The 27,916-nt window shown below is 61.8% G+C and overlaps 2 protein-coding genes across 2 annotated transcripts in view; one reads left to right on the top strand and one right to left on the bottom strand.

Annotated features, from left to right (window-relative positions):
- RAD54L2 (RAD54 like 2) overlaps window positions 1–2,690 on the top strand; it is a 72,159-nt gene extending 69,469 nt beyond the window's left edge. Inside the window, exon 23 of the mRNA XM_030043871.2 lies at window positions 6–2,690. Within this exon, the coding sequence (XP_029899731.1) occupies window positions 6–73 (68 nt within the window). The 3' untranslated portion in view covers window positions 74–2,690. The remainder of the gene's footprint in view (window positions 1–5) is intronic.
- Window positions 2,689–27,916, bottom strand: LOC115353851 (semaphorin-3D-like). The gene is made up of 18 exons (XM_030043872.2): window positions 27,807–27,916; window positions 15,004–15,202; window positions 9,823–9,983; window positions 9,007–9,069; window positions 8,631–8,750; window positions 8,165–8,267; window positions 7,639–7,767; window positions 7,158–7,303; window positions 6,812–6,926; window positions 6,576–6,645; window positions 6,046–6,190; window positions 5,735–5,957; window positions 5,527–5,615; window positions 4,992–5,033; window positions 4,554–4,711; window positions 4,241–4,305; window positions 3,856–3,986; window positions 2,689–3,771 (listed from the first exon to the last, which is right to left on the bottom strand). Exons 2-18 carry the CDS (start codon window positions 15,125–15,127, stop codon window positions 3,355–3,357), a joined length of 2,301 nt encoding a protein of 766 aa, XP_029899732.1. The 5' UTR covers window positions 15,128–15,202; window positions 27,807–27,916; the 3' UTR covers window positions 2,689–3,354.

The following is a 27,916-nucleotide window of genomic DNA, read 5'->3' as shown; positions in this document are numbered from 1 at the left end:
CCTAGGAGTTGAAAACCGAGGGGTTCTGAGCAAACTGCTGGACAACTTGTCTTTGGATGCACCATGGAAATAAAAATCAAACCCCCCCACAAAAGTAACAAAGCAAATTAACTGATGGTGTTCATGCAAGTTTCTCCAAAGACTTGACAGTGCTGCATCTGTGAGTCATGCCCTCCTGTGCTCTGTGTGTCCACCTCATGCACAACCCTGTGACATTGTATGACGAGCTTGCCCAGATGTCCGTTGCATCCCTGTGAGGCTGTCAGTTTTCCGGTGGATTTGGGGAATGGACCTAGGCAAGGGCTTTCCTTGTCGAGAGTAGCAAGTGTTGAGACCTGCGGGCACATGTGGGAGGCCGGAGCGTGAGCAGACCCTCACCAGAGCCCTGCCACAGCCCCCCTCCTCGTTGGTGGTGGTCAGGGTAGTGGGGTTCATCTGAGGGACCCTCCCAAGTCCTCTCTGAACGGGGCTTTTCTGTGGCTCTGTGCTGGGACGAGGCATGAAGATTCGGCTGGGGGCAGTTGGCACCACGGCTCTGGAAGCGGTCGGTACCTGTGACTGCATGCCATTTTCTCTGCTTCCCGCTTCTCCAGGAGAGCGCCTGGGGCACGTCCCCGTGCTGCCGTCTGGTCTGATGTCCTCCCTGGTCTGATGTCCTCCCGGGGCTCCCTGGCATAGCCCAAGCCCTGCGGCCGTAGGAGCTGGAGGCAGCCGGTGCTCAGCTGCTGCAGGGTGCACGCTTTGTGCCGCGGGCTGACTGTTAACCTCCTGGCACCAGGGCGAGTTGTGAGGGCTCTCCTGGCTCCTGCGTGGCCGTGGCAGCTTGGAGACCCTTCACCACCCTCCCGTGGTGCGGCTGCCCCTGGATACTACCTGCTGCAAGGGGCTTCATCGCGCTAGCAAACATCTGCAGCTCCGGGCAGCTGCAGCACAGTGCCCCTGTACAGCAAACACCCGCGCGGAGCCCTCCCTGAGCAGAGCAGGGTGGTGCGGCACCTCTCTGCCCCACGTACCAGCCCTGAGCACCCCATTAACGAGAGGCCGGGTCCCCCGGGCCTCTTCGGAGCCTTGGCTGAGGTGGTCGCAGAGAGAGCCGTGATGCCCCGACCACGGGGCTCCCGCGGGGGCTGGCAGAGACTGGGGCTGCTCCAAGGTGGCTGGCGGCACCTGCTCTCCCACGGCACTGGGGCAAGGAAGCTGCGAGGGTGTGTGGGTTATCCAGGGGCTTTCCAAGTGGGGAGACCTCTCTGAGCCCTAAAACTCCTCTCCCACGGGACTCCCTCTCCCCCTCATCTGGCCTCCCCAGACTTTGCTCCTCTTCAGCACGTGGTTCTGCTGCAGAGGGTCCCGTCTCCGTTTTCCTGAGCCTGGAACAGGGGCTTTTCCCTGCACGGGTTAAATTTTTCTTTTGCTGCTGAATTTCTGTCTCCAAATGACCGGATGGAAGCAGCTGCCAGTTCCAGTTTGTGGTGGGGCTGTGGGTGACACTGAGGACAGCAGTGCAGGACTCTCCGCTGAGGTTTTTGGATGCTAAGGAAGATTTCTGAGCACAGCCCCGAGGCCGGGGCAGAGCTGCAGGGGCCCCGGGGGCGGCCAGCTGCCCTCCGTGTCGGCACCCAGCCCTCAGCCCTTCCCTTAGGTGGGAGGTTTCCACTCCGGGGGACAGTCGAGCGAAGGCTGGGTACCGCCGCGGGACATGATGCCACAGGCGTGGGGAGCGCTGTGGCTGCTGTGTGCCCTGGTCTTGGTGGTCTTGTTACCCCTCTGCTGGTGCGGCTCAGGGGGGGCCGCGGGGTGGGGGAAACATTGCCCAGCCTGGCCCACGTTGGGCAGGATCTGCTGCACGTTGGCCTCCCGGAGTGCCTGGGAGGTTGGTGGGGTGGATGCAGGTACTCACAGAAAGCAAATATTCCGGCAAGCAAAGGATGGGATTTCCACGGGGGCTTTGCTAAAAATAATGTATATTTTGGCTTAATGATGTCAGCAAATGGCTGAATGCAAGAGAATTGCTGTTGGTTTGTGGGTGGCTTCCAGGCCAACAGGGACAAGTACAGCAAATACCTTCACAACTGGTGTTTCTCGCCACTCTGGGATGGATTTTGTTAATCCAGTCTTGGAACAACCGGGGGGAGGGCTGGGGCGGGGGGGCAGAGGTTAAAAGGGGAACGTAGTCCAGCTAGAGTACAGTGAGATGATGGCTCCTTGCAACTCAGAGCAAGCGCTCCCTTCGAAGGGACGACGGTGCGAGTGAGGGAGAGCAACCTCTGCCACCTCCCGGACCACCACCACCGCCCGCTGCTGCTTTGTGGCTCCCACCTTGGTGGCACCCAGCTCGGAGCTGGAGTCTCTGGCAGATCCACAGGAGCCTGAAGGAATCCATCACTGAGTCTCATTTTGGGTTTTCTGTTGGTTTGGGGTTCTTTGGGTTTTTTTCTTTTCTTTTTTACTACCGCCTTAGTTTGTGGCCTGTCTTTTTGTGGTTGGAAAGAGGAGTATCGCTAGCAGGGTGGGTTGGTCGGTTGGCCCCACGCATGATCATGTGCTTCCCTCTTCTCTCTGTCGAACGGGATGTGCTCGCCTGATCTCCCAGAACAGAGACTTTGAACAATTTGTTGTTTATATGATGTATTTATTTTTACTTGTGTTTCATGTCATTTTTTAAAAAAATAATAAATTGTAAGTTGGTATAACTGCCTGTTGTTTCTCTCTCTTTTTTTGGTAAAATAAATGTCAAAATTTTAAAAAGCGGTGCGGTTTGAAGTGGATCGGAGCTGGGCTGGGCACGGGCATCTCTGCAAACCCCAGGTGCCTCGCTGCCGGAGCCCAGGCTCAGCAAGCAGCCGTGTCCCACTGCCTCCAGCGGCATTTGGGCTCTGCTGGCACCTCCGCAGCCGCCCAGGTGAGCACCGTGCTGCCGGGGCAGCAGCGAGGAGCCTGCCGCTTCCAGAAGGGAGAGAGCCTGGGCGCGTGGATGTCCACGGCAGGGCTGGATGCCGCTGGGTGTCAGCGAACCATTTGTGAGAGCTGGCTGTTCTCCTTCTCCGTCCTCTGTGCTTATTATTGCTGCTGATAAGGATCGTCATTAAAGGCCGGGGGAAAACAAGGAGAATAAATATTCTGCAGGGCGTAAATAGCTTTGAGTCTCAGAGAGCCGGTGCGGGCTGCATGCCCTCGCCCCGGCGTGGCCCGTGGGGCGCACGAAGAGGCGGCGGGGACTGGCAGGGTTTGAGGTAGTAACAGCGAGGCGTTTCTGCGCGGGAAGCTGAGGTGTCTCAGAGCCGATGCCCGCGTGCGAGAAGGGCCCCGGAGAGACCGGGAAGGGATCCGCGGGCGGCCCCGGCTCCCTCTGCCCCTTCACAGGGGCTGGGGGTGCCTCCGCACCCGGCCGTTCTTGCCGTCCGGGGATGGGTGCTGCCACTTCTGGTGCCAGGATTTCTGCCGCTGCCTTTCCTGGTGCCGCAGGGCGTTGCAGTAGACATCCAGGCTGGTGCCCGGTGCCCCCAGGGCCCGCGGGAAGCCCTTGTAGCCTGGGTGCAGGTCAATCCGGGGCCGGGGGCTCTGGTGGGTCCCTCCTAGCTCAGCCCCCTTGCTCCGTTTGTAAGGTGGCACCTCCATGGCTTCGTGCCTGATGACGCGGAGGCTGTATCGGGTGAGGGGCCGGGAGAAGGAGCGCTCCACCGCCTGGCACTCGTAGGTGCCCGCGTCCTCCCTCGCCAGCTGGCGGATCAGCAGCCCTTGCTCCAGCACCGAGAAGTGGCCGTTGTTCCTGACCTGGCCAAAAGCAGAGCGCAGTGGGTCAGTCCCCGGGGACCGAGCCACCCTTGTGCCTCGTCCCCACCACCCCGTCCCCCGTACCTCGCTCAGGCCCGTTTCCTCGCCGTGCCGCACCAGCCACCGGACGGTTGTCTGCGGGGAGCGGGCCAGGCACTCGAGGAAGGTTGAGTTCTTCTCCACCCCAAAAACTAGCTTCTCCGTGGCAGCGGTCCCTGCATGGGGGAACGGGACAGGGGAAGGGGTGAGTACCCTGCGTGGGAGCTGCGTGAAGGGCAAGGAGGGAGGGCGGCAGGGAGCATCCAGCACGCGGTGGGTGGCACAGGGTCTGCGGCGGATGATGCTGGTGCAGCTGGTGGGCGCTGGTTTCCCAGCACCCTGCCGCCCACCCTCCTGGGCATTCCTGGCCCCTGGGCAGGGCCGGCTGCCCGCAGTGGGGCTCCTCGGAGGGGCTGGGGCTGGCGCTCACCTTCTGCGGTGTCCTGGCACTGGCTGAGCGGGTCAGACTTCAGCGCGTCCTGGCAGCGGGCACGCCTGTGGGAGAGCAGACAGGGGCTGTGGGGTGGCATCCGCCCCGAGCTGTGGGACCCCTCGGTGGCAGAGCAGCCGGGGAGAAGGGCAGGGTCGGGGGGACCAGGGAGGGCCGGGGGACCGGCTGGCAGAGCGGCAGCAGGGGTCCGGGCTGACCGGTAAAGCCTCCAGGGCCGGCAGCTTGCCCTTCCCCGCTCCAAGCACCGTCCGTTTGCGGAGGGACGGCAGCGCTGGCCTGGGCGGACGCTAACCTCTTCTCGGTGAGCAGGTGAGGAGCGCAGGTCTTGCTGTCCCAGGTGCAGTAAGGGTCCCTGGCCAGGCAGCAGTCGGTGCAGGTTTTGCCGTAGAGTTCACAGCGGTACAGGGAGAGCTGGAGCAGCCCGTGGGTGCTGCTCACAAACAGCTCCTGCTGCTCGGGCAAGCGGAACAGCGGCAGTCAGCGCACCCACGGCTGGAGACGGGGGCTAGCCGGGGAACAGAGCTCCCTGCGCCCTGCTGGGATGGGGACGCTGGGTGACAGGGGGAGTGCGGGGCAGAGACCGCCACCCCGCAGGCTGCCCTAGCAGGAGCCCATTCCCTAAAATGTGCAAGCCCTGGGGCCAAGGGGCCCAGGCAGAGGGGCCGGGGCCAGCTGCCCTCTGTTCCCTGTCCCTTGGCTGCTTTAGGAAGAAGCAGGAGGGAGGACTCACCCTCTTCGGCGATAACTTCATGTCCAGGATGGGAGAAGGCACCTGGAGGGGAAGGAGACGGTGCTGCAGCTTTGTCGGTCCCTCCGGGGTGCCCCAGCCTGCCGGTGGGGCTGGGACCCCGGGGTGGCAGGGTGCTGGGACCCCGGCCCCGGTCCCTGGTCCCAGCTCCACACAAGCTGCCTGGGCTGGCCCCGCTCGGTGCGGGCAGCCCTGCCTGGCAGCCGTGCTTTCAAACCTGGGCTCAGCCCTCCCGTTTTAGTTTGGGCTCTGGTGTGTCAGCCCCGTCCCTCCTAGGGACTGGATGGGGAGCTGGGAGATGACTTGGCTTGGGTCCGGCCGGCTCCCCTCCGTGCTACCAGCATCGCCTGCCCATCAGGGCGGGTGGGAGCCCCCAGCAGCGAGGAGAGGGACCTCCCCGACAGGGGCCAGTGACTTGACGCAGGATCTTGCAGGGAGGATGCCACGGGGCGAGGGGAGGCCGCGCGGTCCAGCCGCCGCGGTCCAGCCGCCGCGGTCCAGCCCCGGCTTCCCGTACCTTAGTGACGCTGATCTCCTCCAGGCTGATCACCTCGGTGCCACGGCTCGCCCCACCGGCCAGCCCCACCTTCAGGATTTTACCTTCATCTGTGAAGGCAGCGGGAGAAGGAGCTGTCAGGGCTAGGAGCCACCCGACCAGCAGGACCAGCGTGCCATACAGGCTGCCCTGCGGTGACAGCGTCCCCAGAGCCGCCGTGAGCTCCCACCTGTGCCGAGGAAGAGCACGTCGTAGTGCCGGCTCTCCGTCTCCAGCCTGTGCACCAGCAGCCGCCGCAGCCGGTAAGGTACGTTGACCCTCACCAGGACGGGCTGGCGGCCCTGCGGGTACACGGGCTCCCACATCAGCTGGTGGGCGCGCATAAAGCTGATCACCTCGTCGGGGAAGTCCTTGGTGGACCGCAGGAGGGGGTCGTACGTCTCGCTGGGGCACTGCGTGGCAACACGGGGGGGGGCTGCGTTAGGGTCGGGTTGGCCTGTCCCGCCTCCCCCCCCCCCACCCTGCTCCCCAGCCCCTTACCGTGCCGGGACGGGGATAGGGGACGCGGCCCTTGTATTCTACCCAGCGGTAGTCGAATCCCTCCTTGTGCGCAAAGGGCCCGCTGAAGGCAGCTCTCACGGCGGCCATGGAGTAGACGCAGACAGCGGAGCCGCTGAAGACGCCACTGCGGGGGGGGAGCGCGGGACTGTCAGCGTCCCTGCTGCTCCACGGGGACCAGGCGTATGCGTGCCCTCGCCCCTGAGCCCACGCTGTCCCCTGTCAGCCCCAGAGTTCTGCGCGGCACCCGGGAGGTGACAAGAATCCCTTTGGCGCAGCCGGTCCAGCCTGGGGGACCGCTGGCCGTGCCGATGTCAAATCTGGTGGGCCGGCAGACCGGCTGGTGAACCGGCAGCAGGGAAAGCAGTGAAACGGCCGGTGGCCCTTCCTCTGCCGGCTGGGTGCTGGTCCCGTCCTTCTCCCTCCCAGGGCTCCCCGTGGGGCAGCGCTGGCGAGGGGCTGGGGGGGGGGCTGCACTGCCCCATGCGAGGGCTAGCCAGAGCCCTGCTCACCTGGAGACTGTGAAGAGGCCGAAGATGAGGGGGTTCTGGGGGTCCCGGGTGCGCAGGAGGAAAACATCCTCTACAAAGAGAGGGGTTGGAGGTGAGGCACCCAGGAGCTGGAGCGCCAGACCAGGGGATGCAGGCGGGCATCCTCCACGCCATGCCCACCTCCCCGGGGCGTACTGGAAGGAGCAGCTGTGGTGGAACAGCGTTGCTCCCAGCTGCCGACCGGGCTGCGCGCTCACCGAGCTGGTCGAAGTGGGTCTCGGTGCCCTGGGGCCCAGGGATGGAGCACACCAGGCGGGCCTTGAGGAACGTGCTCCAGCGGTTGATGAGGCTGCGCTTCCCTCCAACGTCATTCTGCCGGGCACCAACAGCCGGGCTCAGTCCAGCCTCTCCGAGCCTCCCCCACCGCCGCGTGGTCCTCCGTCCCCACAGCAGGACGTCCCCCCCAGCCCTGAGCCCTCTGTGTGCAGTGACACCCTCACGCCCTGCTGTTGGCACCTGCTTGGGATGCCCCTTGGCCCAGAGGAGGTAAAAGCCCACGTGGTGGGACACCCGGCCATGGCGTGCTGGCCTTTGGTGACCGACCTTGCAGACCCGGGCCACCCTGGCGTGGATGTGCCGCCTCTCCCACTGCCCGGCTTCCATGGCCGTCTCACGGAAGAAGACGTAGACCTTGTCATCGTGCGGGTTGTAGGTATCGGGGATGGCGTAGGCGCCGACAAACGCAGGCTCTGCAGGGGAAAGGAGCGGCGCAACGTGGTCCTGTGCCCTGATCCGACCCCGTTGTACTGCCCTCGACAGCCCTCGGGAGCAGCGGGAGAGGCTGAGGGTACGCGGGGCGCCCCATGGAGACCCTGCTACCCCGAAGGCAGAGCCCCATTCCTGGCGCTCAGCCTGCAGAGTGCGTGCTGGAGCGCGGGTCCCACCAGGGGCTTCATCTGTGCTTCTCCCCAGGGAGGAGAAGGGGGCCAGACCACTGAGCTCCGGACCCAGTGCTGGCCCCAGCCTCTCCCCAGCAGGCAGGAGACCCCCCGGCCTCGTGCCCCACGGGTCCCCCCGCTCCTACCGTGTAGCCAGTGGTCCTGGTTCTGCTCCGTCCGGATGTAGCTCTGCTCGGCCCCATGGACCCAGGTCCGGAAAAAGGCAGCGCTGCTGCCCATGAAGTCACTGGAGGTGCCCGAATAGAGCTCCCCGTCTGCCGGGTCAGAGGGGGCATCGCTGGGTTGGGGGTGCCACCGCTGGAGGTACCCTGGCAGGACTCCCCTGCATCCTCGGCGGGTCGGGGAGGGTGGAAGCGGCACAGCCTGGCTGGCAGCCTCCTCCAGACCCGTCACCCGGCACGGCTTCTAGCCACTTGATCTACACCCTACGTTCGCGATTCTGTGCAGGAACCGCGAGGTCGGGGTGAGCCGGGGCAGGGCCAGGCTCTGCGGGACGGCTCCTCTCACTCGCGCCAGCGCGGGCACCAGCCCAGGACCGCAGCCACGCGCAGCACAGCTGTGGTGCAGGCACCGCTGCCGTTGCCTCCCAGCACAGACCATTCCCAGCGCTCCCACCTTCCAGCATCACCTCCGCTCCCCGCTCCCTCTTACCAACGAGGAGTCCCGTGAAGGGTTCATGGGGGCTGTAGGGGCACCGTCCTCGTCCCGATTCCAAGGAATGGGTCACCAACCGCATGGGGGGAGCCCCGGGACCCTGCTAGAGCCAAAGGGGAGATGTCAGCCCTGGGGGAGGCTGGAAACGAGCTGGGCATATGGAGAAGAGTGGGAAAGAAGCTGGTGCGCTCAGCTCTGCAACGAGCGGGTCCCTCGAGGGGGCTGCCAGGACCGGGTCCTGTCCCCATGGGGCAACCCTGGCACTGCCAAGCCAGGGCTGCTTCTCGCCACGCACAGCAAAGCCATGCAAGTATCAGGGACTGCACCGGGCTGGCCGGCCACCCTCCGCAGGGTCCGGGGCTCCCTCTCCCACCCCCAGTCGCTGGGGAGGAGGACGGGGACGTGCTGGGGGTGTCTTGCCACCTTCTGCAATGGGGATGTGGCTGGCCAGGGTGTCCCTCACCTTCCCCCTGGCTCCCAGCTGGATGAAGGCGCAGACGGGTTGGTAGGAGCCGGTCCCGCAGGCGAACACGTGGCTCCTGTTGAAGGGCTGGAGGAGGCGGATGAAGTTGGCACACTCCGTCTGCTCAAGGGAAGATGTTTGTTAGTGGTCTGAGCCCAGGTCTGGGCACTTGTGCCCAGCCTCGTGGCGTGTCTGCTTGGGATGCAGGAGCCGGGCCAGATCCTCCCCCGGCAGCTAGTAAGCTGAGCTTAACTCTGGCTGGCTCAACACCCTTGTCTCAGGCAGACCCCACGCTCCCTTTCGGGGTGATGTGGGTGTTTAACATCCATGGCAAACCACAAAAGGCCGTGAGCCGGGGGCTGCCAGCCCTGCTTACCTCCACGTTCTTCCCCGCCAGCTGGCAGTGTTCAACCTGCTCCCTGGAGGCTGGCCAGAAAATCTGCAACACAGAGACCCTGCCAATGCAACCCCTGCTTTCCTTCACCTGCCTGGGTAAGCTGGCTCCCACGGGCACCGGTGGGAACGGGCTCAGTCAAAAGGTGCTGCCAGGCACAGGCGCATGGTGAGGACACGGGGCTGCTCTGCAATGGGTCTGACACCCCCTTGGGTCCCCAGGGCCCGGCCAAGCTTGGCAGGCAGCCTGCCAAATAAGGCTCAGAGCGAATCTGGCGTGGGGACGTAGCCTGGGTGGGCCACGGCACACCCAGTCGGTGGGCAGGCTCTCCTGGATCCCAGCCCGTGGGAACGCCAGGCTGCGGCGCTTTAATGGGCTTTCCTTTTGTTGGGCTTGAACTGCGCACCCCGCCAGCAGGATGTCTTGGGATGACATTAGCGGACTTGCTGCTGGAGTTGTTTTAGCTCTTGCCGCAGCAGCAGGGACTAGGTGTGATAGCAGGGCTCCGGGCGCTGCCCTTCCACCCGTGCCCAGGGTCCACCCAGGTCTCCTCTCCTGGCCAAGCTGCCCTGTCCCTCCCCAGCGTTGGCCTGTCCCGCTGGGGCTCAACACCGCCAGGGACGGGTTGACCCCACTGATTGAGACATCCTGGTGTAAACGTGTCCCCGGTGACGTTAGAGCAGTCCAGCTCGGAGCACATCCACCTCCACGCCCCGGCACTGGAACGAGGAGCGGCTCCCAGGGAGGAAGAGGCCAGCCTGGCCAGGGTCGTGCTCACCCCCTCCTCCCAGCACTGACCTTCTCGGGCTCTCTGCTGGGATGGTCCAGGTGGAGCAGGAAGATGTGGTTTTTTGCTCCCACCATCAGCCAGGCCCTGTCTTCATCCACCAAGACGGCTTGGAAATCCAGCCCATCCCCGGAGGCCAGCAACAGGCGAGAGCTGTTAGATTTCAGCAGATCTGAGGAGCACAAGGTGGGAGAAAGAGAAAGCCATCCGTGAGCGACATAACAAGCAGCCAGGGACCCCGTGCTCCCCCTCTCTGGGACAGCTCTGCCTACCCACCCCTGCCCCAAGGGAACGCAACTTCCCTGCCACTGCCTTAGCAGAAAAACACCACCCTCGGTGCCCCCAAGCTCATCACGAAGCCTCCTCCCACGAGCCTACCTGGAGTAAATAGTGAGTCACTTCTACAAAGAGGAAAACTGCCCTGACCTTGCCCTGGGCTGGGCTGGTTTGCAGGGCCCGGGGCAGGACAGCGGTCCAGCCTGAGGAGCCCAGGTCGCTCAGCTTCCAGCCTGCCTTTCAGAGGAGCCCTTGGAGCCCCAAAGCCTCTGCACCCCGAAACCATGGGGAGAGGGCTGAGAACAGAGGAGACTGACTTGCTTGCTGTAACTCCTAGCATGTTTTCCCCAGGCTTCAGATCAAGAGATATTACGTAAAAATATTTTGGCTATTTGCTGGGGCAAAGCATCCCTCCAAGGGAAGGTTGTAGGGTAACACAGCTGCCACAGCCGGGTCTGGACACCTCTCCTCTGCCCACCCCAAGCCATTTAGTCTGTGAAGTGTCTGTTGGGTGCTGGGCTTTACCCCATGCCCTCAGGCAGGCGGATGGGTGCAGCGGGACAGACAGAGAGATGGATGGCCCGTCCCTGGCCTAAGGAGCTTGTAAGGGAAGTCCCGAGCTGTGCCCCGGGTACCACTCTGACCCTGCATCCACCACCCCACATTTCCCCCACTATGTCCTGAGACAGCCTAAACCCAGCATTAGACCGGCTCAGGGCTTTTAAGAGCACCCCTTCAGCACTGCTGGAGGGAAGAGCCACCTTGCCGAGGGGGAAGGTGTGCCATGGACCCGGCGTGCTCCGTGGGCAGCGGGAAAGGCTTTGCTGTTCAGGCTGTAGCTCCTGCGCAGAAGCCCGGGGGCGGCTAGCGTGGCCCCTCTGGCACAGTTGCAGACACGTGGGTGTGCGAGAGGGACAATAAGCCCTTGTCTCTTGGCTAACCACTCCTGAAACAACATCTCCGGCGCCCGCATCGGTCCGTGACGTGCAGCGCCAGGTTTTGGGGCTGGCTGGCGGGGCGAGCATCCCCCAGCATGGCAGGAGCGGCTGCTGCACCAGACACAGGATCACAGCAGCTGCCACCCCAGCAAGCGCCCGCTCCAGGGATCAAGGCAGGGGAGACCGGCACCGAGGCGGGCCTTAGAGCTTCCAGAGATCATAACACTTTGCTTTCCTCTTCAGAAGTGGCGGGACCCCGCTAGGGATAGGGTGAAGGCTGGCTATGCTGCTCTTGGCTTTGGTGCTGCACAGGGAAAGGTGCAAAACCAGGGCCGTGGGAAGGGGAGATGGAGACGGGCTGCTGCTGGATGGGTACTGGAGGGAGGTGGAGCGCGGCTGGAAATGCGGGGTGATCTGTAAGACCCAGGCTGAGAAATTACCCAAAATCATGTGGATTGAAGCAGCGTGTCAGGCACTGAGGGAGGGAAGCTGTCAGGGGGAGCCGGTGCTGGCCGGGTGGACGGGAGCACGGGCGGACGTGCGGCCCCGGGCGCAGGTGGGGTGTACGTGGGCATGGGCACGGCTCCGTTCAAAGGGGACCGGCTGACCCAGGAGGTCGCGTCTCTCTCTTCCTTCCACCCTATTTCCAGGGCAGAGGGGAAGCGGGGCCAGTGCCTGCGAGCTGGAAATGCCACTGACGTCGCTCATCCCTGTGGGGGAAGGACCTGCTGGGCCACCGGCAACAGGCAGGGGTCCCTGCCCGGATCCACGCCGCCGCAGCCAGGCTCGCTCCCAGCTAGCGTTTCCTTCTCCCCTTCCTCTGGGGTCAGAGCTCCAGTTACTGCGGGACACAAATCCTCCTCTGCCAGGAGCCTCTCCCCGCTGTGTCAGGGAGCTCCTCTTGCTCCCACAAGAACTGTGCACGGCCCCGCTTCACTCCCCCGTACCCTTGGGTGCCCAAGGGCTCTCCTCTGGGTGCCGTGGGTGTGGGGGAGCCGATTTCCAAGCCATTTCCCACCAGCTGAATGGGATTAACAGCTGAATTCCTGTCCCTGCCTGCGGGCCACTGTCACCGCTGGGTCCCCAGCAGGGCGCTGTGCATCGCCCACCCTCCTGTGTCTGCCAGCGCTCCCGGGACCTGCCTGACCCAGGGGGAAATGTCAGGCAGGGCACTGGTTGGGGTGGGAGGGAAGGTCCGTGTTCATCCAGTGCACGAGTGTAATTAAGCGGAGCGGGGACAAGGTTGGTCCCAGGGAACGTCAGCTGCTGGTCACCCTGTGAACTGCCCCAGCCCCGTCCGAGGACAAGGTTAGGCGGGATGACGGAGGAGCCCTCTCTGCCGCTGCGATAGTACGTGGGAGGACCCAGAAAGGACTCGCTGCCCTGCACTTGCACCGTGAGACCTCTGGAAGGGTTAATGACCACGAGGGTCCGAGCCTGACCCTGTGGTGCGGTTCTGCTCCCGCACCAAGGGAACACCGAGCGCTGTGGATCCAGACCCTCTACGCAGCAAGCTGCCGCGCACAAATCAGCCTCTTCTTGCCCTCAAGCCCAGCTATACCCACAAGGCATTTGATCCAAACCCCGGCCCTCGAGGCAGGGAACCGGGCGGTCTCCGCAGCAGCTGCGCGGTGGCTAAACCGATGGGTGAGCCCAGAGAAACATCCTCTCCTTTGTGTTCATTATCTCCCAAGGCCACGGTGTTTTTCTTTATTGTCAGGACCACTGAAACCGCCTTGTCCCATCCATCATCTCCGCCTGCCGCTGAGCTGCAGCATCCTCGGCGCAGGGCGACCCTGGGCTTCCTGGGGTCACAGCCCGGCTGTGCCGGAGGGCTCTCCTCTCCCCTTCCCCCAGCCATCAGTCGGAGCAGACGACGGAGGAGATCCCTGAAGCCCAAGGGAAGCTTGGCGCTAAATCAGGCTTCAGCCCCTCACCGCCGTTGGCTGATAAGAGAGGTGCCGGTGCGGCTTTTGGTGCCGATAACCAGAGACCCACCAGCCTGCCGCGCTCCAGAGCACTTGCTGCACGGCGATGGCTTCTGGGTCCTGCCCGGCTGGGCTGGCTGCGGATCAAAGGCTGGCAGAAGACCCGTTTGCCGACTCCTAGCTGTGCCTGCCCTGGATTATTACAGTAAGAGGAGCTGGGAGGCGTGCTGTGGTTTCGCTCCGTAGCTGCACTGCTGTATGGCCTCAGAAAACAGAGAGGTTCAGCTCCGGGCAGTGTCAGGGCTGACCCAGCCTGACCCAGCTTACCCGGAGGCTGCCTCTTGCGCGGCCGTGATTGCCAGCGTGCTATTATAAATCTCGTCCTCGCCTCCTGGGCAGGGCGGGAGCCGCTGCTGTTGTTCCTGGCCCCGTGCCCCATGCCCCATCCTTCCTTTGCTCTCCCAGCCTTCGGTGCTGTCATTTCCTTCTGGCGAGCCTGCTTGCATCTTCTCCCCCCCACCCCGCCGAGGGCTCTGCCTGCCTCCCCCGTGCTGGGATCTGAGGGCAAGGCTGATCTCATAGACGGACTCTCAAAGGCTCCTTTTCTTTTTTCTTTTTTTTATTTTTGCTAGGGGTTTTTAAACCTAAACTTCTCAAGGCATTGTGTCCTTGAACCTGCCTTGCGCTGTCCATGAGTCACATCCCCTGCCATTGTTCGCATTGTCCTTGAGCCCTCCTGATGCTGGGAGCTTCCTCTTCTGCCTCTGCCCAAGACTTGAGGGCTTTTGGCATGTCTGGCCCCAGCACATGGTGGGTCTTTGAAGTCAGCAGTCCCTCTGCGCTCCTGCTGCCCCAGCAGCCCTGCTCTGCCTCCTCCGGCTCCAAGGAAAGGCAGACCCTGCACCGTGTTTCCGAGCTGGGCTATCAGCGGGGCCATCTCCCCGCAGGGATATCCTGCGTCCCTGAGAGGTCCAGCCCTCTCCAGGCACGGGCTGGGGGCATCTTCCACCTTGCTGGCTGTCCCTGCCCAGAGAGCGGCTTCTCAGGGTGACGGAGCAGGCCGAGGGGATGCCCCCAGAGCTTCGAGTGCAATGCCCATGGAAAAGCTGCACTGCCACCTCACAGGTGTGGAGAAGGGCTGGTTGAGCCCTGCCGACTGCCACGTCCAGGCCAGCACCGGGGAACGTGCTGAGCTGCCTGTCCTTCAAAGCAACTTGCTCTTTTTCACATAGGAGAAGCTGAAAGCAGGTGAATTGGCCAAGTCTGTGCTGCAGGTCCATGGCAGGGTGACCAGCCGCCAGGCTAGCAGGGCTCTGCTCGAACTGCTCCGGTCATTCCCGTGCAGAGACCCTTTCCCTAGAGACTCCCTTTTTGCACTTCTCTGCTGGACTGCGTACCGGCTACCTGTCAGTCTGCTCTTATTGCATCTTCAGGTCACCGAAAGCAACCCCCGCTTTGCATCAGGCACAAGAAGAGCAAACCTGAAGAGCTCATAATCTAAACAGACAAGACAGATGCGGGGGGGAGGAAGGCTAAAGTGCAGCAGGGAAACGATCTGCACGGTGGATCAGTCTCTCCTCGGCAGGAAAGGAGGGGTAAAGGCAGAAGGGCCGAGCTGGGACAGGACCGTGATGGTGGGAGGCAAGGGAAGGGGCCAGCAGCACTGCCTGGGGCTCAGTGTCCCCATTGCACTGAGAGCGTGAAGACAGGGGACATTCCCCTGCGGCTGCCCGGGTCAGCTCCAGCCCAGGACACACCGTAAGATGCCCAGAGCGAGTCTGAGCAGAAGGAGATGTCCCTTCTGGTCCCGGTGTTGTGCTGGACCAGGGCAGGGGCGTTCCCTGCTCAGCCCCCTTCTCCGACGCCGGCAGCGCCGGCGCGGCATCCTCAGGGGCTGCGTTTGAAGCTGCGTCCGTGAAACATCCCGAGGGCCCAACGCGTGGAGGTGTTGCGGCCACAACCGCGGGGCTACTGCCTGCCTCCCCCGAGCCCCGGCCGCCCCCTTCGCCCGCCCGAGCAAGGTGCGGACCCCAAGGAAATCCACCCTTACCTTTGTAGGCGAGGCGAAGGCGCGGGGCGTGCTGCTTCCATGCCCCGCCGCTGCCCGGCTGCTGCAGGAGGAGGAAGAGGAGAAGCGCGGCGAGGGGCAGCCTGCGGCCGGGGGCAGCCGGCATTCTGGCAGCGGAGAGGGGGGCAGCTCACCCTCACAGCACCATGGTCCAGCGCCGCGATGCCACCTCCGCCGCCAGCTGCAAGCAGAAAAGGGGGAAGGCTGTACCGCAGCGGGCTGCGTGCGGGTCGGGACCCCCGTCCCGCCGGCCCCCGGCCGGGGAGGGTGCTTGAGGGACGGCGAGCGACAGCTCGGTAGGTCTGCAGGCAGCTCGTCCCCCAGAAGACATCAGGCCAGCTGCCTGACAAGAGAGGAGCCACCAAGAGCAAGTGGCCAGCCCCCCGCGCACCCACGCTACTGCTGCAAAATGAGCTGGGGCTGCTGTGCAGCCTGCTGGGGGGGGGGGGGGAAGGTGACAGCCGCGGCGAGCTCCGTGTGCTGGGCCAGGGCGGCCAGGCGCAGGCTGGGGACCCCAGGCGCAGGCTGGGGACCCCGCAGCACCGGCCGCGAGAGCCTCGTCGGCGTTTTTCTGAGCGGAGCACCTGCGGGCTGGCCGGGGGCCGGGGCTCGCACCTCCGCGGGGAGCACGGGCTCGCGGGGAGACGAGGCTCGTCTTGAGGAGCTCACGCAGCCCGAAGCGGCCAGGCTGGCAGGGAAAGCGGGGGGGCCCAAGGAGGTGGGCGTCTCGCTGGCTGGGCTGTCCTGGCAGCCTCAGCAGTCATCGACGGTCCTGGGAGGGGGTGAGGAGGATTTCTGAATACCTCCATTGCTGTGAGCCGCGCTGGTCCCCGCTGGGACACCCTGCACCCTCCGCCTCTGGGAGCTGGCAGAGCAGCTGGTGCTCCCAGGGCCAGTTTGGGTACCGGGAAAGGGAGCTGCGGCTGGGAGACCCGCACACCGGCTGCACCCGGGAGCTCCAGCGCGTTTCATGTCCAGGGGCTTCCAAAGACCAGCTATTACAGCCTGCTAGGGGAGGTGTGCGGGGTGATGCCAGCATGCCCATGGCATGTGGTACTCAGGAGCGCTTGGATTTGAGCATCCTGGAGGCGATTGATGTGAGGAAAGAGGCGAGGAGTGCTTGGGGAGTAGTACACCCTCCAACAGGCCCTCAGAGCTTGGGCATCCTCTGCTAAATATCTGCTCAGACCCCCAGTGCTTGGCCAGAGCCTGGTGAGGGATCCCTAATATTCATCTTACCTCAGCCTGGGGTTAAATCTTGTCCCTTTTACTCAAGGGGGAATTCATGTTTTGGAGCACCGTCCATAAATGCCACTCTTGTGATCCCTTCAGCATCAGCTGCGGCTGTGTGTGTACCTGATACATCACTCTGGCCGGTAGCTCCGCAAATTGCCTGGTCATCGCAGACCTCTCCAAGGCCACCAGCATCCGTTGCCTCCGGGACGCTGCAGGCTGGAAGGACTCTCTTACATTTACACACCCTCAGAGGCGTACGGGGTTTCACAGCCTCGTCCGCCAGCTCCCACACCTCCCATGGGGAGCGGGGCTGGCCTGCCAGCTCTCAGCAATTAATTCAGGCAATTTAGATGCTTTTTCCCTGCTTATAAATGTCCCGGCCCCTAAATGGCAGCTCTGACTAACTCCCCCCTCTTGCTGCATATTAAGTTCTTCCAGTCCCACGGCTGAAAGATTTAAAATGAGCTTTTTTGGCTCATTCCTGGCCAGAAGCTCTTGGCGGAAGGAGCAGGGGATTTCTGCCATCCCGGCGAAGGGCTGTAGGAAGGATGGTGCAGCCGAGCCTTTCCAACTGCCTTGGTCTCCGCCTTCCACAAGAAGGAGCACTCGGCTCTGCTTAGGGAGAAGGTTTTGGGCTTGCGGAGTCGGGGTTTCTCTCCTCCCGGCAGACGGAGAGCAGGCAGCAGCCCGTGGCCGCGCTGGGGTGCAGCCCCCCGGCACAGCTTCTCTCCTGCCCGTTCCCTGCCCTCGCTCCTGCCTTGCTCTCGCTCTGGCCAGCATGACTTGCTTCTACTCCAGAGCCTTTCCCAGTCCCAGGAGACCTGGCACCACCCTGGGACCTGGATGTGACCTTGAAGTGGAGGCTGTGCCATTTTCTGTCTCTCTTTGGTTTGGGGCTGCTTTCTCAACCCATCTACTCCTTCCCTGGGCAGACTTTTTGACAGGCCAACCACTGCCTAGGGAAAAAAAAACCAACAAACATGATGGGTTTACCTTGGTTTAAATTGCTCGTTGCTTGACACATTGATTGTGGAGAGGTAGGAACCCCATCAGCCACACTGGGGACCCGCTAACAGGCAGTCCTGCCCTCGCTTCCCCCACAAACACCTTCCCAGCAGGCAGAGATGAGGAACAGCTTTCCTGGGGATACTCCAGCAATTTCAGCTCTTCCCCGCACTCAGCCATCTGCAGCGGAGTCTCACAGACCTGTCCTGCTGACTCGTGGCCATGCCCTGAGCGAGCACTGCTATCCTGGGGGTCATTGCAAGGACGTGCCTGGGATTTGACAGGGATTTTTTTTTTTTTTTTTTCCTTTGCCAATGTGCATTCGGTTGCTGGAGGACTCGGGAAAACACTGGCTTCTAATTGCAGCTTTCCATAAATGGAGCAGGGCCTGTGCTAGGCTTAGGTTTGGGCTAAGCCAGCCCTGGGAGGAACATTTCATGACCCAGAGCTCCGGGGGATGCCAGGGTGGGTTGGGATTCTGCGGATGGCAGCCGGGGCACCGCTCCTGCCTCCAGGACACGCTCATGCATGGCTGCAGGGTGAGCTTTAGGGATGCTTTGCATGCCTGCAGCAGGGGCGGCGGGGCAGGCGTGCACGCTCCCATGTACGGCTTGGTTCTACCAGGACTTCGCCTCCTCGGCCTGGGGGTGCCAAAGGCAAGTTTGATGGTGGCAGGAGCCGCAGCCACACGCAGGAGCAATGCAGAGCCCTGGCAGAGCTGAATGCAGGGTCAGAAAAGGCGAGGATCTTGCTGGAGGGGCTTGCAGTGGACAAGGAAAGAAAAAACTGTCGGAGGATAGCCTCCAGTAAGAAAGGTTCCCCTATATATCATTCCTTCACCAAGACTTTGGGGCTCCCCCCCATCACGCCCAGGCAGCGGTGAGGGACTCGGCACGTCCGTCTCCTGACGCACAGCTAAAATCCCAGTGGCAGCTCCGGACCCGGCTGTGCCCGCAGCCCCTGGCGCAGGGGCATCCCTCTCTGTGCCAGTGGGAGCGGGGACGCGGGGGGAAACACGCGGCAGGGTCACGTCCCCTGCCTGTAAACCTCTGCCCAAATCTGCCTGGAGGTGAAGAGCTCGGCAGAGGCAGAGTTTACACTGAGAGGGTGTCTAGAGGATGGAAACAAGCTGCGGATGATGAATCCAGGGTTAAATTAAACACGCCCGACAGCTTTAAATAATCAACTGTCCGGAGCTGCAACTATTTCTATCTCAGTTTGGAGAGGGAAGTGCTGATGAGGGCAGGCTGCTGGGCGAGGGGATGTCTTGGGGGGGGGTTAAGATTTCATACTCTGGGCACCGTGGGGCCGGAGGGGGAGGACGTGGGTGCTTGCAGCCCTGTTTCGGGGGAGCTGGCAGTCATCAGAGTGCCTTGGTGTAGGCGGCACTGGTGGTGACAGCACGACGCTGGGCTGACTTTGTGCCCAGCAGTCCACCAGTCGCCCTGGTCCCAGCAGTCACCCTGTGCCCTCCTCTCCCTCCCCTTCCACGGGTGACCTCCAGGTTTAAGGCTCTGCGCTGTCATTCAGAGTCACCGTTTCACGGCATGGCGCTGAATTTTTCCTTTGGAGACAAAGTCCCCTGAAAGGTCTTGCCAGAGACCGAGCAGCACAGGGAAAAGACAAATCCCTCCTGTTTGAGACATGCGGGTATGGGAGGGAATTGTTCATCCGTGAAAGCACCAATTTCCTCCCGACAATGCCCATTTGCTGCGATGCCGCAAATAGTATAAACCGGCCCAAATTTCAGAGGGGGAAGGGCCCCGGCAGTGGATTTATCAGGCCACAGACTGTCTCCCGAGAGGGAAGAGCACGCTGAACTCGAGTTCTTCGCTGATCCCGCGGCACTAACGGCAGCCCCGCGTGCCGCCTCCCTGCCCGGCGCAGCCCGCCATGTGCTCCGCCGCTTTCACAGGCCCCGATTGTGTCCCGGCTAATCCCCACACACCATTTGCAGCCTAGTGCCTTCTTCAGTTACACTGCGGGGCTGGCGGGGCCACGGGCGGGAGGTGAAATGCTGGCCCCCAGCAGCTGGGGGACCTCAAGGGAAAGGAGCCGGGGGGGGAGGAGAGGGGCTGCACGCCGGGGTCAGCATTCAGCCGCAGTGACCCTCCCCACCGGGGGACAGAAACACCGTGCTAGAACTCACCGTGAGAGGGAATAGCCTCCGGGAGCCGAGACCCCCCCCCTCCATGGGGCTGGCGCTGCCCAAGGGTCCCAAGCCCTGGCTCCCAGACCCGAGCCCCACGCTCTTGAGACCGTCCTGCCTCCCCCCCTGCCCCGCAGAAGCCCTGGGTGCGGGTGGTCCCCTCTCTGCCTGGGAGGGCAGGTACCCCTCTGCCAGTTTGGGAGCTGGGGGAAAGGAGTCTCACCCCGGCAAAGAAACTCGGGGGGGGGGGTTGCAAAGCCAGGCAAGGAGGTCCAGCAGACAGGACTGCCGTGCCCTGCCGTCAGGGAGTCTCGTCCTCTCCCACGGCTCAACCCGGGTGCCCGTCCCCGCGCGGGCATCTGCAGGTTAGTCGGGCGCGCGCCGCGTGGTCCGCGCCGTGCAAACGCGGGGCCACACGCGCAGGGAGCGTGCGCGGCTGGAGGTGTTGGTGTGCGCCCCTGCCCGTGGCTGTCCCTCTTCCTAAAGCGCTGCCTGTCCCCCCTCCTGCCCGCGCAGGCACAGAAACCCTCCCTGCTCGGCCCAGGGCTTCGGTTGTTCCTCTGCATCCCGCGCAGGATGATGGATGCCCCGGCAGCTGCGGGGAGAGACAGCTGTCGTCCTTCTCCAACCGGGAGGACAAAGCCACCGGGGTGGGCCCTCGGCTCCCTCCCTGCCTTCCTCCAGAGCTGCCTGGCCAGGGCAGGACCAGCGCCGGGAATGCCTGCAGCGCTGAGCTGCTCGTGGGACAGGGACGGAGGCACGGGATGCTCCTGCAGCATGACGCAAGTTGGGACCAGGAAAGCCAGTGCCGGAGCTCAAGTGGCACCGGGGTGTCACGGCGTGCCCCGTGCAACGGCAGGGTTTCAATGAACCCCTCGGTAACACAGGTCACGCGTGTCCATGCAGAGCTCCAGAGATCAAGGAGGAGCAGATTTCAGAGGGTTTGAAAGGAGGAATTGGTCAACAGCAGAGCAAGGCTGAGGTTGCTCAGGCTTCGCCCGCGTTTCTCTGCAAGGCTGGCCAGCGGGCTCCCTTCCAGCTGGGACATCTCCTACGCTCCCACCTCCTGCGATTAAAGCCCACAATCGCAATTAGCCCCAGATCACCCTTCCTTGCCAACCACCACTGCCGAAGGGTGCCAAGCACCGCGAGCACGGAAGAATGAGTCCCAGCTGCTGGTGGCACACCGGGGCCCTTCGGCCGGGCCGCGCTCGCTCCGTGCCGTCGGCACGGCACCCCTGCCAGGCAGGGGGGCTCCTCGCTAACGGGTACCGGGCGATAACGGCGATGGAGCAGGGACAGCTCTGTGGTCGGGGTGGTATCAGGGGGGCTTCACTGCCTGTGATGACACTTCAGAGCATGAGCGCTTTTCCCCCTTTTTTACTTCTTACGTGTGCTGATGTGCAAACTCCTGGTCCCCGAGACCTGGCGTGTCACACTAAGCACATGCCAGCTGTGCCGCTGCACAAACACGGACCTTACGTAGCCTCTGCAGCTGGTTTTTCTCCTCTCCTGTCGCACGGACAAAGCGGTGTCCATCCCGGGCTGTGAACCCACCCGTCACTGCTGCCCCGGGCCCCGGCAGAGCGCCGCTGTCTCTGCCCTTCTGCGCAGACAGGAGTTTTCTCTCTGCTTGGGGCCTTGGTAGGTGGGAGCCAAGCTCAGCTCCTTATCTTTGGTGGGGGGGGTGGGGTAAACCTTTAGGTTTGGAAAGGCAAATAGGGCACTTTCTCTAACAGCGTTCACCTCCCTGAAGTTTCAGTAGCTTAAGGCACGCTCCAGTTGGGACCACATCGTCTAAAAGCAAATGGGGAATTACCAAGCCCAAGGCTGGCCAGGTTATTAATAACTGTTTATGAAAGGATAAGGAGCTGGCTTCACTTATCCTCCTGCTAATCCCTTTCTCGGGGGGCCGCTGCCTCAGCCCTTACCTTTCCCTTCCTACCGAGGGAGAGAGGTGAAGCCTGCTCTGGCTTGGCTCTCGGGCGTTGGGCTGGTGGCCCAGCAGCCGGGCTTGTCTCACTGCACCGTGACAGGCACGGTGATGGGCTGGATTGGCCCGTGCTCTCAGGCAGCAGGTCCCGCAGGGCTTTTTGGTGTTCCTGAACGTGCTGCTTGAGCCAGGTAGTGCCAGTTGAGTAACCTCCACCATTCCCGCCTTTAATTCACCCCAAGGGCATCCAGCACCAGGGAGGTAGCAAGTCCAATGTGCAGAGAAAGCCGGAGGGAGACGCAGCGCAATTGCACCTTGCAAGTCTCTTCTCACCTAAAATGCTGCCAGAATAGAGGCAGCTTCCAGTGCCACCGAACTGTTGAGCCTGGGCAAATACACCTTGGGGAAAACCTAGGCAGGCAGGGACTTCTTGGGACTCTGCACACCCTCCGGCGCTCTCCTTGCCATACCAGTGCCGCATTTCCCCACCTCTGTTCACGGCTTTCGTGCCTGCGTCCCCAGCACAGAGCAGCGCTAAGGTCCTGCTGCCAAGCCCCGGCTCAGGCAAGCGCCTGCGGGATGCTGCCCAGGCCAGGGCTCCCGGAGCAGGGTAGCTGGCAGCGGCGCGGAGGCGAATTCGGAGGAAGAAGGCTGGGCTCCTCCCCAGACACAGCAGAGGGTCAGGGAGGTGGGTCACGCACGGAGCAATCACGTCTCATGCTGGGCAGCAGCCGTACAGCTCATCTCAGCCCAGTCAGGGTTGACTTGGCGTATTAAACTCCAGATTCACTTGGTGTATTAAACCCTGGATTGACTTGGCATATTAAACTCCCAACCTGCCTCCTAATGCAATTGAGAAGCTTAAAATTCTTTCACGTTTGGGAAGGGGCTTGCCACTCTCTGATGTTGTGTTAGAGAAAAAGTACCCAAATAAGGTAGCGAAGAGGCTCTGCGCTGCCCGCTCCGCTGCCAGGCCAGCTCCCCAAAGCCTCAGGAGTCCCCAGAGGCAGCGCCGCATTCCTCAGAGCCATTTATACCACGATGCCGCCCGCCGGCTGAAACCCACCCTTGTCACCTGTCCGCCACATGGCCTGACATTCAATACAGCCCTCGGCAGGCTCGGGGAGCTCTGCCTCGCTCAGGAGCTGTTTTCTGGGCTTCAGACTTTCCAGGCTGGGTCTGCGTGAATCACGCACGTGCTAAAACCTGGCAGGGGCTCCAAGGCCAGGAGTCAGCACGGCCTCTAGCCAGGGACGGGTTTGCTAATGCTTCTTGCCCCAGGCTGGCTGGAAAGCCTCTGCTGGGGAGAGGGGCTGGGTGACACCCAGGGTTTTGATACAGAACTTGCCAGCTCTGGGTCACCAGCTCAAACCTGGGCAGGCTCAGCCATCACCTAGTGCCATGGGCTGCTGGAAAAGAAGCGGTGGGCTTGGTCAGGGTCCTGGCGGGCACGTACCAACATCCTAGGGACCCTCTCTGAAGTATCCCAGCAAAGAGCCAAGGGCTGGAGACAGTTCTGTCCCCAGGCGGGTCTCACGAGAGAACCAGCCCCGGGGAGCGCAGAAGCATCCCTGCTGCCTGGATGGGCAGGCCGCAGTCTTTTCCAGCACCCCCAAGCCAGAGCATCTCGCTACTTTAAGCTGCCAAGGCATTTTTCAGCAAACCTGCACAATTTGTAACACGCGTTTGACTTCATTCACAGCGGGATTGCTGCTTCCCACCTCCAGACCTATTGGGCGGGGATGCTCAGCACCTCTCGGAGAGCCGTTGGCTTTGCCGCGTTTCCCCAGCTCTGATCCCAGGGCCATTCCAGGTGGGAGCTGGCTGTGAAGCACCTGCTCCGCTGCTCAGTGACCCGGCTCAGCCGCTTCGCCATTGCCAGCCAGCGACACGGCTGCCGGCCACGCTCCCAGCGCCTCTCGCCGTGCCAGCCAGGGCCGCCCGCCTCCCCCGACACTTGAAAGCTCTGGAGTGTTTTCTTTTCATCAACAGGAGCCCTGCTCTCTGCTCTCCCCGGCCCGCTGCGCTAATTGGAACAGGCTGGACAGGCGTGGGGGGGCTTTGCCGGAGAAAGTATTTTAATGAGGATGGAGGGTGCCTGTACTGTTATCTGCTTCTTCTCAGAGTCTCTTGGCTGGGCTCCTCGGTAATTACAGCCCGGATCGCCGGGTAAGCTCTCTGGCTTGCGAGCCTTGGACCCCTGCGGAGCCCCGGCGCGCTGCTCGGGGAGGAAGGGGACACAGCTTCGCCTGGCTGCGAGCTCCCGAGGGGCCGAGCGACCTCGCCGTCCCCAGCCCAGCAGCAATGCTGCGGCAAAAAAGGGAGCTGTCTGGAGCAAGGCTGCAACTTCCCCGCAGGGTATTTCTTCGGATCAGCGACCGGCAGAGACACCGCAGACGGACGCGGGGCCGTTCGCCCCAGCTGGCCGCTCGTTCGTTCTTCCCCGGGAGACAGCGGGTCAGCTCCAGGCTGAGCTGAAGATGAAGGCACATCTGCCAGGGGTTGGCGCAGGTCAGTCGCTGGGCGGCTGCCGTAGCTTTTGTGCGAGGGGAACCAGGGCGACCGCTGGCAGCGGCACGCTCCGAGGCAGACGGCTCTGCTCGTTGCAAGCGTTTAACCGGCGAGCCAAAACAGAGGTAACCCAGCCCAGCGGATGGTCGCAAGTGGAGGCACCTCCTCACGGCACGGCTCCCTGTGCCAGCGTCCCCGGCTGGCCCAGCGCAGCCCAGAAGCAACCGCCACCGCGCACCATCCCGCGGCGCTGCTCCCAGGACACAGCCTTCCTGTCCAACCCCAATTTCACGTGAAGGCCTCTCAGTCCTCCGTGTACTCATCTGCGCAGCGTCCAGCCATGGAAGGCCACCGTGGCTGTCGTTATTCCAGCGGGGAGCTGAGACACAGATGGACTAAGTGACCTGCCCATGGCCAAACGGGAACCGTAGCAGGGCAGGGATTGACCCCAAGTGTCCCGTCTTCCTCCAAACAGCAGTTCATCCTCCTGCAGCACAAACCGGCTCAACACTAAGCCTGACTCTACCACCGCCCGTGCACAAGCGAGCGTGAACCTCCAACACGTGGTGGCAGAGCTGTCACCACCTGCCTGGTGGGAACACGCACCGTGGGAAGACCAGCTCTTCTCTCAGTGGACAATGGACAGATTGAAACTGAAAGCTTTTTTTTTTTTTTCTCCACACTACAAAGTGCTCAGGCCAAATTAGCTGACATCAGTTTTCCTCCTGGAAAACAGGGAAATAAACCTGAACTCGACAGTGGGAGAAGCAGAGTAGTTCCTGCGCACAATAAATGGCAGCCCGCCAGCGCGCGAGACAAGAACAATAACCCCACACGGTCGTGTGCTTGTGAACGGCATTGTTTTAGGGAAACCATATCCTGGGCAGGCTCCCAAGTCAACTGGGGCTGACGTTGGTGACAATTGTGCTCCGTGCCATGCCATCCCGCCGGCGGAGCTGGGTTGTGCCGGGCCGGAGCGTGTGCGTGGCGTGCCTGCAGGCACAGCAGAGCTGGGGGTGGATTGGGGGGTATGTGGGGTCGCCGAGCGTGGAGATGGCAGAGCCCAAATACCCTACAGTGCCCACATTGGGGAATAATAAAGGCTTATCTCTGCCGGGAATATGGAGTGCTCTCTCCCAGGTCCCACAAAATCACTGTCATTCCTTGGCATCTAGCCACAAGTAGATGCTGGATTATTATGGCTGTGATTTGGGATAATCTAGTCTTCAGGCAGGCAGAAAGACTCGGTCCCCTGCGCTGTGAGCCCAGCTTTGCAACCTTACGCTGGTCATTTTGCCACCCTATGCTTCAGTTTCCCCAGGCAAAAAGAGTGGGAGAAGGTACAGCCGGCTCCTGTGAGCACGGCAGAAGTGAGAAGTAGGTGGGGAGGGAGGCGATGGGTGGCTCGCAGGGGCCAGGGAGGACCAAAGCTGGAGACCCAGTGCAGAACAGGTAACGCTGGTTTTGCCCTCTTTCCCACTGCAGCCCGTCCTTTGCAGCAGCTCCTGGCCACCCCGAGCAAGGTGGAGCGGGATGTCCCGAGCAGACCTCCTCCCAGAGGGGAGCTCCGCAAAGAGGGCAGGTGAGGCTGGGTACGGCCCCCCCATTCCCCATCCAAAAGCCATCGCCGGCTGCCCCCAGGGCCAGGGGGTTACTCAGCTGACTGATCTCTAGGTCTTTGCTTTCAACACCAGGTTCGTAACTGCGTGAGCGAGTGCCTGTAAAGACCCAATTACCCCATGCTCTTGAAGCCACCTCTTGCTGTAATCCCAGCTGGAGTGGGGATAGACCAAACTTGGAGGAAGAGGCAGCTCCGAGAGTCCAGGAGCCAAGGTTTACAATAAATCCTCATCCTTGCTGTAAACAGCCCCCGAGAGGGTGTCACAGGAGCACAGCAGAGCGCGAGGCAGCCAGAAACCCTCACCGGCGAGAACATCTGCCAGTCCTGCTGCCTCAAGGGCTTGGTTTGGCAAAGAGCATCGTTAGCAGCGAGTCCTGCCGAGGACCCCGGGCTTGGCTCCCGCTCCCTCTGCTTGAGCTCAGCGCAGCTTGGCAGCCCCGCGGCCTGGCATCGCCTCTTACCTAGCCGGCCGAGACGGCTCAGAGCGTGGCACCCCCTCTGCGGCCTCCACGCACAAGCACATTGGTATTTGGGAGAACAACTTGCATCCTTGGGGGTTTCCTGTTTAAATCTCAACCTAAGGAACCAGAGCAAACGATCCCTGTCTTGCATCCTTGTGGAATTCGGTGAGATTAGATTAGGGATGAATTCTTCCCATATTTCTTATAGAGCTGATATCTCTACCCTGGCTTTCAGATTGACTTCCCCATCCCCGGCTCATAAATCACAAGGGTGTCTGCGTCTCTGTCGTTTTCAATACCGTTAACTCTGCAGGAGAAATCTATACGTTACAGCAACCCATCATGTCAAGTCAGTGACCCATCGGGGCTGCCAGACCCCCCCTCCATTTGAAGGCTGTGCGAGGCCCAGCCGCAGGAAAGCTGGGACACGCTCCACTTGGCAAAGAGAAAGCTCCCCGCGGCTTGCGCGCGGGTCGCGTGGCCGGCATGTGTGCAGGCTAGCTGCAATTCTGCGACCAAATCTCCTAGAGCAGCACTTTCCCCTCTTCCCTTGGGCACGAGGCTGCATCAAAAACTGGTGGTTTCCAGCTTAGCAGAAATTTCATGCCAGTGCTCGGCGGCCAGATTAATGCAGTGATTCCTTATGAGCAATAAATTGCTTAACTCAGCACAGCCGTGGCAGCGACCTGAGGCTTGGGGCTTACCGAAGCCCAGCTACACCCTGCCCGTGAGGTGCCTCCTGATGATTTCCAGTGGACAGTGCATCCCTGGACAGGGCTGCCGCATACTTCCAGGAGCCGTAATTCACGCCAGAGGTGGTCTTATATCAAGGATAGGAAGAAATAACCCTCTTTTTGTCTTAATTTCGTTTTGTCAAGTGCTTTGTTATTTGTTTCTAGACATAAATAAACATGGAGTCTTCTCCCTCCCGCCCTCACCCTGAGTATCGCAACTCCATCGCACTGAAACATCCACCCATCGCTTTCAAGACGCTCGAGGCGTGTGAGGCTCCTGACTCCCAGCCACCCATCCCCGGGCTCTGCAATGCTTCCAAGCAGAAGGATCATTAGTTAAACAACTCCTTTGGAGAGCACCCGGCATTTCTCAGGCTCTGTTTCTTTTCTGCCTGCTATATTGTATGTCCCGAGGTTTCTGAGAGCTGAGGCATTGCAGAGAGGGAGTTGAAGAAGTACGATTTCCCTGTCCCGACAGATTTCACGCAGCGCGAGCAGGGGACAATTCCCCCCACGGAGGCTCTTTTTTCTCCTCGGACCAAGGCTGTCACAACCGCTTGGAGGCAAATGATTGATTTTTATTTGGGGGGTGGGGGAAATTCAACAAAGCTGTCTTTGAGCAGTGGAAAAGTCCCCAGCATGGGCTAGGCATTTAGCGACAATCTGTCCAATATGGGATTTAGGGCTGTTAAACCTTACCAGCAAAGCAGAGCATCGAAGTCAAGGAGCCTGAGAAAAGCAGCTCTGGAGACAGAGAGCTTTACCGTAGCAATAAAACCTCCTGGAATCCAAGTTAAGGTATTAATAGATATAACCATAAAAGATTATTACCACAAACTTTTCATTGCATGCTACGGCAAACTGAGCGGCAGAATAAGCTCTGCTCTCTCTGTAGGAGCTGGGAAAAGACGAGTCACTCACGAGCTGCTCCGCACATAGCTATAAAACGCAACGAAGCAGACCGTAAAACCAGACAAGTTTACAGCGGGTCAGACCTGGTTCGGCCGCCCGGGCTGAGCTGCTCCCACTGGGAACCCTACCCTGGTCAGCTCTCCCGGGGACAGAAACAAGGCAGCCTAGTCCAACCTGGGCTGCCAAGCTTACGAACAATTAAAACCATCTCTCAGCTACTCACCGGCCAAGGAGCCTGCGGGATCTCAGCGGCGATGAGCCCACCCTGCTGCCAGCCCAGCGACCTCCAGTTCGTTGCCCCCAGCAAACCCAAAGCACCTGGAAGCAGCAGGG

The sequence above is a fragment of the Aquila chrysaetos genome, chromosome 20 (genome assembly GCF_900496995.4).
Source record: "Aquila chrysaetos chrysaetos chromosome 20, bAquChr1.4, whole genome shotgun sequence".
Taxonomy (NCBI): Eukaryota; Metazoa; Chordata; class Aves; order Accipitriformes; family Accipitridae; genus Aquila; species Aquila chrysaetos.
The sequence above is the reverse complement of the archived record's forward strand: the minus strand, read 5'-3'. Positions and strand labels throughout refer to the sequence as shown.

Coding starts and splice junctions, on each gene's coding strand:
- LOC115353851 (XM_030043872.2), bottom strand. CDS start 15,127: ATGCCGGCTGCCCCCGGCCGCAGGCTGCCCCTCGCCGCGCTTCTCCTC. Junction 6,927..7,157: donor GGGTGGCCCGGGTCTGCAAG/GTCGGTCACCAA, acceptor GGTGCCCGGCAG/AATGACGTTGGAGGGAAGCG. Junction 6,646..6,811: donor GACCCACTTCGACCAGCTCG/GTGAGCGCGCAG, acceptor CTCTCTTTGTAG/AGGATGTTTTCCTCCTGCGC.